The sequence below is a fragment of the Neomonachus schauinslandi genome, chromosome 4 (assembly GCF_002201575.2).
Source record: "Neomonachus schauinslandi chromosome 4, ASM220157v2, whole genome shotgun sequence".
Classification (NCBI taxonomy): domain Eukaryota; kingdom Metazoa; phylum Chordata; class Mammalia; order Carnivora; family Phocidae; genus Neomonachus; species Neomonachus schauinslandi.
In genome coordinates, this window is record NC_058406.1 from 149,876,754 (window position 1) to 149,888,582 (window position 11,829).

An 11,829-nucleotide genomic window follows, 5' to 3' on the forward strand; every position below is an offset into this window, starting at 1 on the left:
GTTTCAATGACTTCATGTAGGAAATCTCTTCTATCGATATATATGTTTATAATTGAAAAAGTTTCTCCTTTCTTCCCAGTAGGGTACTTTTTGGCATGGTGCAGTTTAAAGGGACGAAACAATATATTTCACAGAAAATATGCTCATTCTAAAGGCATGAGAAAAACGTTTTACAGAAGGAATAAATAATGAAAAAGGATTATAAGAGACTTGAAATAATAGAGCAGAAGAAAAAGCTGATATCTGTTGGCTCACAACTGTTGGGCCAGGAATGATATAAAGAGCCCTGAAACCAGTAGTTAAAATATGGCTTGTACTGTCCTAGCACATTATAAAGAAATTGTTCACCCGTTCAGTGGTTCCTAGAATTTGGTTATCTTAAATGTGGGATTAGGCAGTTATTTAGATGCAGCTGAACGTGATATTTATATCTTATACACTAAAAATAAATGTCAAAAAAATAAGTTTAGGAGCCTTTGCTCATTTGCAGATTATGAAACCAACTATAGGAGTAGCTTAGTTTCTAGTCAAATAAATTCTTCTAGAGAAGTTCAGTGAGCGCCTACAAAATATTTTCTTGTAACAGAAGGTCAACCGGCAATGTTTAGAGTTTGACTTCATTGATCTAAAGGATATAGTTTGAAGGCTTTTTCTTTTCCCTCTTAGATGAGAAAGTTAGACAGCTGCTTCTGGAGGGTGTACCTGTGGACTGTGCGCATAGCTTTGTTTGGAACCAAGCTATCTGTAAGAATGTCACAGAGAATAAAATCTCGGATCAGGTAACTAATGGTGTAAGGATTATTGGTCAAGTCCTGAAGACAGGGTGAAATTCCTCACTCTAGATGCTGTAAAAGTTTTCATCCTTTATAGAATCCCATAAACTTCTTTTATTTTCGATTTTTTGATCCCTTACTTAGGATTTTTTTCTGTTCTTAGAGAAGAAGAATCTCTAGAAAAAGTTACTACAAAGACTTTTTCTTAAAATGATAATTCCATGGTTTAAATACATGTTTTTCTTTTATTGTTTTCTTTTTCCCTTCAACGTTCTATCTTTAATTGCACAATGATTGAGCTCCTACCAGGACCAGGGATCATAGTAGATGATGGGATAGATGGCTAGGGTATGTGTGAGGAAGTACAGGTCAAAGAAGTCCAGAGAAGGGGTACCAAGCCCAGAATAGGGAAATTGGGGAAAGCCTCCTGGATGGAGGAGCTGATATTTGGGCTGACTCTTAGATGGGTGGACAGAATTAAACCAGACTTTTTGGGGGCCAGGAGCCAAGGCTGCAGTAAAGAAAAGGGTTGCTGGAAGTGAGACCAGTATGTCCAAGGGCCCAGGATGATGTGTTCAGTAATCTCTAAGTGGGTCAGTAGCTTGGAGTTGAGGATGGAGCAGGAGATGAAGAAATAAATAGGGGCCAGAGCATAAGAGACCTTGAGGCATTTTAAGGATTTGGGCAGAGGACATAGCACACCATTGAAGGTTTTAAGCTGGGCCATGACATGATCAGATTTCACTCTGGAAGCACTGTGGAAGGTAGATTAGACTAAGAATGGGGGGAGGGGTGGAGAATCTGGAGAGAGGACTTGTGGTTGGATGGCCTTAAAAGAGACCCTAGAAATAGTCCTTAATTGAGGACATGATGGGGACCTGAGTTGAGGCGGTGTGGCTGGAGTGGAGGGCCTGGGGTTGAAGACATACTCCTGAAGGTAAATCTGACAAGACACAGTAGTTGATTGGATGGTGGGAAGTGGGAAAGGAGGAGACTTGTAGACTAGCTCCTAACAGCCTAGCTTAGATTTGGTACCTCAGGTAAAAGAGATCCAGAGCCTGATTTATCACTGTTGTATTCCCAGGTTCTAGAAGAGTGTTTGTCACATAAAATATACTCAGTAAATATCTGAATGGATGAGTAAATGAATGAAGAGCAGATATGTAAATGGATGAATGAGTGAGTCCCCCAGCTAGGTGGGGAACACACGAGGAGAGCGGATGCAGTAGGAAAGATGAATTCAATCCTGGATAAACTGGGTTGGAAGGTCATCAGGACTTCCCCAGAGTAGATGCCCAGGAGACAGGTTTTGATCCCAGGCGGAAAAGTCAGGGCTAAGGAGATGGATATTTTGGAGTTATTATCACCGTGTAGAGATGGTAGTGGAAACTCAACGAGAGGTGAAAAAGGAGAATCAGGACTTGGTCATGCTTGAGGAGCATCCATGAGGTAGCAGGCCGACTTGGCCGCGTGGAGGCGGTCTCTTGTGTGTGTCTCCTATGAGTGCTAGGCTTCTCTCCTGCCCGTTCATCTCTTTTTACAGTGGGCAAGACAAGTCTGAGAGGCTGTTGTTTACTGCTCCCTACAGTCCTCATAACAGTAATTTATAGCATCTTCTCTTTTAAATCTTTAAGACCTGGTGAGAAAATTTCTCAAGAGCCAGAGTGTTTTCCCACTTGCCCTTCCTTGAGAAGTTGTTTATTGTTTGTACCTTTTTTTTTTTTACCTCCTAACAACAAATCTTAACCAAAGTAAATGTAGGGACTGAACATCAAAATATAAAACTAATCCTGACATAAGAGATTAGCAGAATGGATGTAGATTATTATATAACTTTGAATCATCTGGTATATTGCAGCTCAAATTTAAGATAATTTGGGGGGGCGCCTGGGTGGCTCAATCGTTAAGCATCTGCCTTCGCCTCAGGTCATGATCCCAGGGTCCTGGGATCGAGCCCCACATCATCGGGCTCCCTGCTCTGTGGGAAGCCTGCTTCTCCCTCTCCCACTCCCCCTGCTTGTGTTCCCTCTCTTGCTGTCTCTCTATCAAATAAATAAATAAAATCTTTAAAAAAAAGGATAATTTGGCATTTTCTACCAAAGCGATCATATAGAGGAAAATCATTATAGGAAGAATACCATGTATTTCAAATGGCTTCCATTTATTTATTGAGAACATTTTTTTCTTTTTTTTTTGAAAGAGCATTTGACTTTCTAAAGCTGCTTATTGGGAGAGCCAGTAGAATCTCCCAGGAAATTAGGGTTGTTGGTCTTGAATTATTTTCTTCCGCTTTAGGATTTAAACCGGAAGAGAAGTGAATTGCTGGTGCCTGGGTCACAGCTTGTTCTAGGTCCCCAGGAATCCAGGATACCTATCCTTCTGATTCAGCAGCCAGGAAAGGTGACGGGTGATGAGCGACGAGGCTGGGGAAGCGGCTGGGACGTCCTGCTCCCGAAGGGCTGGGGCATGGCTTTCTGGATTCCATTTGTAAGTTCCTTTTCCATTCCCACTGTAACTGTGTAAAATACATTCCTAGTCCATTCCAAGTGCCCAAAGAGTTCCAGACTTCATGCCCCACTTAGAAATCGAGTGCTGTTTTTCTACCCCTAGAGCTATAATTCTGATACAAGATACTTCATAACATCCCCTGAGCCAGGTTGTCATTAATAAGAGTTGGGACAACATAAGTGTGAATTTTTGAGATTTTGAAAGTGTCCTGATTTTTGAATAGTAATGGCAATTACTATTGAGGTAGTTTTTGTTATGTGTGTACGTGTGTGTTTTTTTTACTCAAAAGAATTTGTTATAGTTTAAAAGCAGTTTTTGTAATTTTCTAATTTTTATAGATGTATAGAATACACTTTTTATTTTTTAAGTGCTGAACATGTATTTTCCTATTAACTGCAGCTAAAAATTTTATTAAAATCCAATGTGGTTTTTTTTCTTCTCGATAGTTTAAATATTACTTTGAACTAGAGAGTATAAAAGACATGTAAGACTGTTAAATTCACATAGGTAATTAATTTTAGCAATTATGCCTAGTACAAGAGACATTCGGTTAATCATTTAAGAATGGGAATATTTCTTGGGCTCCTGACTGGCTCAGTCGGTAGGGCATGCATCTCTTGATCTGGGGGTCGTGAGTTCAAGCCTCATGGTGGGTGTAGAGCTTACTTAATAAAAAATAATAGGGGCATCTGGGTGGCTTAGTTGATTAAGCATCTGCCTTTGGCTCAGGCTTCTCCCTCTCCCTCTGCCGCTCCTCCTGCTTGTGTTCTCTCTCTCTGCAAATAAATAAATAAAATCTTAATAATAATAATAAAAAGAATGGGAATATTTTTAAATAATTCTAATTTTTAAATTATGAGCTGTTTCAAGCATGCAAAAAAATATAGATACTGATATAATGAATACCTGTGTACCCTTCACCCACCATCCAGCTTAAGAAATAAAACATTACACATTTATTGGAAGCACTCTCTCTCTCCAGTTCCATTTCCCATCCTCCTCCTAAAAGAATCACTATTACTATTTTTGGTGTTTGTCACGACCTTGTCTATTTTTATAGCTTTATCAAGTATGCTTTGTATTCCCAAATAACTATATTCGACGTGTTTTTAAATGTTACATACCTCACCATATATATGCTTTTGCAACTTACTATATTCACTCAACGCTGAGATTTTTCCATGTCGATTGGTGAAGCTCTGTTTCATCATTTTTGCTATTGTATAACCCACTGTAGGATTATCTCACACTTACCCATTCTCTTTTTGATGGGCATTTAGGTTGTTTCCCATTTTCTCCATACAAACCTTAAGCACTAATTTTACTGTCAGTTGGTATGTTAATAGGATATCTTTGACATTTCTTTTAGATCTATCGAGGCGCAAGAGTTGGTGGGTTAAAAGAGTCTGTGGTGCACTCACAGTATAAAAGGTCACCTGACATTCCCAGTGATTTCCCAGACTGCCCAGCTGGGGTTGTGTTTGCTGAAGAGCAAGCCAAGAATCTCCTTGAAAAGTACAAAAGGTACGAAACCGGCTTCTCTAGTTTCCTAAGGTCTTACGAGGAAGAGAAGGGCCTACTCAGCGTTGGCCAGTGATATTTGGAATGGCTTTGTTAACTCTTATATAACGTGGAGTTTTCATAGACTTTTCCTTAAGTTCACATAATCAAGACATAATGAAGTTAGGAGATTGTCTTATATATGGCTCTGGTAGGCCTGTCCAGGTTACAGACCCTACCCATGGTCATTTGCTTACGTTGATGATGGTGCATGCCTAAACTGTGAACCTGAGTTTCAGATGCTTGTTCGAGATTTACACTCCCAGCCCCTGTCCCCTCAAAATAGAATTTGTGTTTTTTTATGACCAGTTACAGAGGTAATACATATTTATGAAATTTTAATGAAACTATGGCAGTGTGTAAAAATGCTTTGTAAACTGGTGTATTCCTTCCATCCAGAGAGAGAAGTACTATTTTTACATTTTGGTATCTATCCATCTAGACTTCTTTTTCTTTTCTTTTCTCTTACTGGGGGAGTGGTCAGCGAAGGGCTTTACGTCTTTTATCCTGTGAAGTGCGTGCTGCTGTTGAGAGCCTGGATCTCCTACTCGGCCCTGGGCTCCCAGAAGCACAGAGACTCTCTTGTTTGTAGTGGCATCTAGCCAGTGCCTGGTGCATGGTGTCCTTAATAACTCTTTGTTGACTGATGAATGAGGAGATGGTGGGATGTTGTAGTTCCTTGACCAGGAGCCCCATGACTGTGCTTTCCTGTTCACCGCTGCAACCACAGAGGCAGGCAGTGCTAGGTTTTCAGACTTTGTCGAGTGACGGGTGAATGAATGAGTGAGTGGAAGGACAGGGATACTTTCCTGGATTGCTGGCTTATGGGCTCTTGCAGTGATCGTGTATTTTGTGCCACCCAGAATACGTAGCAGAGTCTTCTATGTGTTTGTTAAGTAATAGTTGACAATAATACTTATTTCTCACCCTTTAGATTTCTTTACCCATACAAATTTTTCTTAGGTACAATTTTTGGAAAAGGATTATATTACATATACTATTGCAAAACCTGCTCTTTTTATTTAGCTATCTATTATGGATAGTTTTCCCATATCAGTAAATGTGACTCTAAACCAAGTATTGGCAAACTTTTTTTGTAAAAGGCCAGATGATAAATATTTTTGGCTTTGTGGGCCCTTTGGTTTCCATGGCAGCCACTCAGCTCAGCTCTGCCTTGTGGCACAAAGACAACCACAGATGCCACATAAATGAATGGGCATGGCTGTGGGCCAGCCTCATTCTGTTCATGGACACACAAGTTTGAATCTCATATAATTTCATGTGTCATAAAATAATTCTTTTTTTTTTTTTTTTTTTTTACCATTTCAAAACATAAGAGCCATTCTTAGCTCATGGGTGATATCAAAGCAGACAGTTGCCCAGGTTTGGCGTGAGTCATCATCTGCCAACCCTTGCTCAAAACAGAACTGAACAGTTGCATCCAGGACTCCCGTATGGATGAACTGTAATTCCTCAGTGGCCCTTTAGGCTATTTCTAATTTTTTGCTATGCGCTTCTGTGAACAGCTTTCCATATGCATCTTTACCTGTTTGTCTGATTTATTCATTCATTTAACACGTTTATTTAGAGCCTACTATGTGTCATACGCCTTCTAGACACTGGGGCTACCTCAGGGGAAGGCAAGTAAAATCTGTTCCTTTCCTCATGGAGCTTATGTTCTGGATGGAGGCACATGTTTCTAGGCTGGTGGGAGGGATCCAGCAGAGGGGAGGGAGGCTAACATTGCAAGAGCAAAGCCCTCGAGTGGGGAAGTGGGGGTGGTATTCCATAGGCTCAGGCTCAGATCGCTCATTTCGGTAGGCTGGAAGGCTGACTCTGAGATATGAATACAGATTTAGGTAGGGTAGACTCTGGCCCAGAGATTAGGTAGAACTCTCCTGTTGGTGATGGTCTTCTCAGTGAAAAAAGAGGTGAGGTTATCATTTAGGAATAAGAAGGGGAGAGAGGCTGTTGGAGATTCAAGGAGAGAGGAATCAATATAGACTGTTTTCCAGAAGCGCGGAAGATAGAATTGACTGGAGAAATGTCAGGGAGTGCAATTGAGTTTCATGTTTACAGTAAGACCATTCAGGGCTTCTGGGTATTCTTCCCCAGCCCTGTTCTGCTGATCCAGGGCTGGCATGGGATAGGTGGAGGGCTGGATGTAACCAGGGTGGGCTTTGCCAGGGGGAGGGAGTTGAGGGTGCATGTAAGGGAGTGACTGTCCTACAAACCGGAGAGTTTAAACTCAAGAAGAGATGGGTGAGGGGTGCCTAGGTGGTTTAGTCAGTGAAGCGTCTGCCTTCGGCTCAGGGCATGATCCCGGGGTCCTGGGATCAAGTCCCACATCGGGCTCCCTGCTCAGCAGGGAGCCTCCTTCTCCCTCTCCCTCTGCTGCTCCCCCTGCTTGTGCTCTCTCTCTCTCTCTCTGTCTGTCAAATAAATCTTAAAAAAAAACAAGAGACGTGCGAGAACGGTGGGGAGCTGTGAGGAGATTGTAAAGGAGTAGTAAGTTCCGGTGCTTGAGGAGCTGTGGTGGGGGAGGGGTAAACAGGCTGGAATGGGAGGCCTCACTCTGAGGGTAGATACTTGAAATTGAGACTTTAAGGTGGAGCAGGTGATGGCAGTGACCAAAATGAAGATGCGACTGGGAGAGTGGGTGTCTAGGGTGAAGTAAAAGATGGGAAATGAGGACATGAAGTTTCTGGTAGGCCAGGGCGTTAGAAGGCTGATCTACATAGATGCTGAAGCCGCTGAGTGACAAGAGTCAAGATGGAGGGGAAGACGGTGTGGCAGGTGGAGGGGGTGTGTGGGCAGCTGATGGAGGACCTGGCTGAGGAAGGAGAGCCTGTGGTCTGTCTGAGGGCGTGTGCTTAGGGGGAGCTGTGGTCTTGGAGGAGGAAGGAGAAAAGTGGTCTGGGGCGTCAGGAGGACATCTGCCCCCCTTAGACTAAATCCCATAAATAAGATTTCTGGTTTAAAAAAAAAAAGATACACACCCCAGGAATTTTTTGTACTATGGACAAACTGCTGTTTATATTAATTTAGCATTTCGTTAGTATCCTCAAGTTAGAAGCGTGCCTGTTTTCCCTCTTCCCAATAACACAGGATATTACCAGCTTTTAATATTGATAAAACTGTTGGGTGGAAAAAGTGACATCTTACTGTTTTAATTTTTTGTTTGTTTACGAGTGATGTTGAATACTTTTAAGCATTTTTCACCATTTTGTTTTTCTTTCTTTCTTTTTTTTTTTTGGTAAATAGCTCATTTATTTCCATTTAAAGGTCTTCAGGTGAAGCAAGTACCCTGGGAGCATTTTTTACCAGCTGTCCCTCTTGGGAGGCCAGAACACATTTGGTTCAAACTCCAGAGTAGAGGCTCAAACCAATCTCCCAATTAAGTCTGCGGGTTCATGTCCATCTGGGGCCCTGGGGCATGGCGCATAGTAAGAAGCATGTGAGGGAAGGAATGTCAGGGCTTGTCCCACAGGAGGCTCTCAGTCTGAGGAGGGTTTCTGGGACTCCCTAAGAGTCCCCCAGCCCAGAATGGCCAATAGCCCGGCTGCTCCCTCCCTTTTGGGGACCTGGTTCTCTTTAGCTTGTGGTATTTCTCAAAGGTTCTCCTTCTTTCATACATTGCTGAAAAAAGTCAATTGCCCTCACCCTGTGAGTTTGGAAATCTCTCTCAAAATTGCAAATGCTAATAGTCTTTGCTTTAGCAGTTCCATTCCAAGCACTTACTCTGCAGATGTGCTTGTGTGACATGTTCAAGGTCATTCATTGCGGCATTGTTCGTAGAAGCGAAAGTGTGAAAATACCAAAATGTCCTGCAATAGGGGACTATCTAAATCAACCAGGGTATAATCCAGCAGTGGAATAGGATAGGCAGCCTTTTACAAAAGAATGAGGGATCTCTTCATGTACTCGTATGAAATGATCTCCAAGGTACTTTGTGAAATGAAAACAGTTAAGCAAGAAGTACTGTATCTGGTATGTCACCGCTTGTGTAAAATAGGTAAAAAAAAATGGGAAGAAATATGTACATATCTGCACATATGTCCATAAAATGTCTCTGGAAGGATATATTATGAAACAGATAATGACGTGGTCTCCTATAAGGCAGCTGGGTCATTTATTTCCTTCTAAAGGTCTCCGAGTGAGGCAGGTACCCCGTGGGCGCTTTTCACCAGCTACAGGTCAGGTGGGGGAGAAACTTCACCGCCACCCCTTCTGTTCCCTTCGAACTTAGAATGCTGTCACGTGCAGGGACATCGCAGTACGACTCCAGGGGCACCGTGAACTTGCAGTCTTTCAGGAGGGGCACCCCCTGGCGTTGTGCAGTGGCCACATGGGGCCGCTTTGCTGGGTGTATTACCTTTTGAAAGTAAAACCGAAGGAAACAAATAAGCTTGGCCAGTAGAGTTGGTTGTTATTATCATATTTCTTGGAGAACTTTGTTTTCTAGGTTTGTTTTTCAAGTAGAGATGTAGTGCAATGGCCATAATTATTTTAATGGTACCGATCCTAAATTGTTCAAAATTGGTTCTCCTCCTTGATTTTCACTAGGCGCCCTCCTGCAAAACGGCCCAACTATGTGAAGCTTGGCACCCTGGCACCTTTCCGCTATCCCTGGGAGCAGTTAAGTCAGGAGTGGGAGTTAAGAGTCAGGGCCCAAGAGAAATCCTCTGGAGCCTCCTCTCCAAGTGGCGAGGAGAGTGACTTGAGGAGAGACAAGTTGTCTTGTGCTCCCACACCTGAAAACACGGATCCGCGGTCTGATGAAGGGGGCTCATCTCAGAGCAGCTCCAGCAAGCCCCGAGCAGGGGTGGCCACAGAGTGCCCGGCCCGGCTGGGGACTGAGTGGGTAGCGGGCCAGGATGCCACCGGCAGTCTCCCCTGCGTTCTGCGGTAAGTGCCCACGACCCCCAGTGCGGGTTAGATTGTTCTCCTCCTGAGCAGGCTACAGGATGTAAATGTTCTCATTGTTCCTTTATGCAAAGCCCGAGGGAACATCTGGGCTCTCTGGGGGGGCAAGCCAGTCCTCCCGTGTCTCACAGAGAGCCTGGGGACATAGCCGAGTCACATTTGATTTGGGGCACGATACCAACTGACCAGGTGACTTAAAGTATTGTCATCCACAGACATAAACCAAGGCAGTTGTTTCCTATTTCATTTAGTCTTTGCTGACAAAGTCGTCCCCCTGCGAGGGACGTTCCCTCGGCGAACTCTGAGCAAGCCTTCTTCCCTTTACATCCCTAAAGTCGATTTCTTCTGGCTCCTTTTGAATGACCTGAGTTTAGGAGTGACCCGGTGCCCCACCGTCCTGTCGGAGGGCCCACTGTACGAAGTGTGTTCCTGGCTGCCTGCTCCATGGTGCTTCACTTACCCTCTGTTCTGTGCTTCAGTTTTTAGAAAGTGCTCCTCCCTCTTTGCCTTGTACTTCTTTTCTGTGCAGTAACTTCCTAGTTTCCTGTCCTTCCTTCATTCCATAGGACTGTCTCTCGCAGCCTTAGATTCTTATTTTTCTCTACCTTCAGCTTTGGAAACCTTTAGTCCTTCAGCATCTAAGAATAGTAGACACATAAGAAAAATATCCTGACAAAGATGTATTAATGTCTGTTTTCAATTTAAAAAAAAATTACCGTTTTGACACTTTCCCACATAGAGTATAAAAAAATCAAGTTAACTCCAACAGTGCCCAATCTTCTGATTGCGTGTTTTCTCTCCGAACAAAATCTCCTCAAACGTGTGTCTCCCACTTCACGTAGGAGTAGGAAATGGCTGAAGCAGCTGTCGACCTGGTGTGGGCCCAGCTCCGGGGACAGGTGGGCAGCCCGGCGGGCTCCTGGCAGCGGGCAGCCAGCACCAACCAGAGCGGCCTGCCTGTCCCTCCTGGACCACTTCCCCAGGGCCCTGGTGTGGGTCAGCCTGGCCCTGCTGAGGAAGGGCAGCCCCGAGCCGCACTCCATGATCTGTGTCCCAGCCGAGGAGGACATCCTCCAGCTCCGTCGGGATCGGCTATACTGTGGGCCCCAGGAACCCAAGCACAGCGACCCCTTCAAGAGCGAGATCCGGAAACAGAAAGAGAAGAAGAAAGTAGAGAAGAGGCAGAACCAGGCGCGTGCTGAGCCTGAGGGTCTGGCTGGGGCGCACCCTGCAACTGGGCACCCAGCTCTGACCCTGGGCTTGTGGTCAGGCCCCCTCCCGGTGCTGACTTCTCACTGCTCCCGAGTTCTCCTCGGCTTTGTCACGCAGGGAGACTTTTCCATGGCCGTCGGCGGCGGAGAAGGCCTGGGGTTTGTTAGCTTGACGGGCTTGCTGGATATGCTGTCCAGCCAGGCGGCAGCGGAGAGGGGCCTCGTGTTGCTGAGGGCACCCGCCTCCCCGCAGTATCGGTTTGCGAGAGTGGCCGTGGAGGTGTGAGCGCCGGTGTGTGTCCTGGCAACGGAGACCTACTAACTGTTCACCAAGTCCCCCCATTGGAGAGTTGTGTTGTTGCCATCTTCTGCTTTGAAATAGCACATGAAGTTCCTTGGAAACGAGAATGAAGATGATGTATGATGCAAACGATGGAATACTGACACCATTCCCGCAATCCATGGTAATCTCATGGATTTCCTCCATCTTTCCTCGTCCTTGCTGTAACACTTGAAAGTGATTTAGCATGGATAGCCAAAAGCTTTTATATTTTGATTTCTCCGTCTGTGTCATTCTTGCTGAAAATAGATTCTGTATGTTTTCTTGTTCCTTTTTTATCAGGAACAAAGGGCTGTCAAGTGTATTTGAAAAGCCTTGTAGACACGGGATAAGCAACAATGGTTGTTTAATGGCTTGATTGTTACAGGAGAGGGAAAGCCTCTCTTGGTCTCTGTGCATGACATAGGGTTCCCCCATCTGGACCATGTTCGAGTCCGTCCCCGAATCAGCATGCCTAACACTTGACACCATGTGGAAGGAAACCATGGAAAATTGATTGCTGCCTATTTTC

The 11,829-nt window shown here is 44.3% G+C and overlaps 1 protein-coding gene across 1 annotated transcript in view; it reads left to right on the forward strand.

The window, feature by feature from the left end:
* Positions 1 to 11,578, forward strand: part of POP1 (POP1 homolog, ribonuclease P/MRP subunit) — a 29,783-nt gene extending 18,205 nt beyond the window's left edge. Inside the window, exons 11-15 of the mRNA XM_021688266.1 lie at positions 667 to 779; positions 3,069 to 3,260; positions 4,651 to 4,805; positions 9,408 to 9,749; positions 10,610 to 11,578. Coding sequence (XP_021543941.1) covers positions 667 to 779; positions 3,069 to 3,260; positions 4,651 to 4,805; positions 9,408 to 9,749; positions 10,610 to 11,264 — 1,457 coding nt within the window. The 3' untranslated portion in view covers positions 11,265 to 11,578. The remainder of the gene's footprint in view (positions 1 to 666; positions 780 to 3,068; positions 3,261 to 4,650; positions 4,806 to 9,407; positions 9,750 to 10,609) is intronic.
* Positions 11,579 to 11,829: the final 251 nt, after the last annotated feature.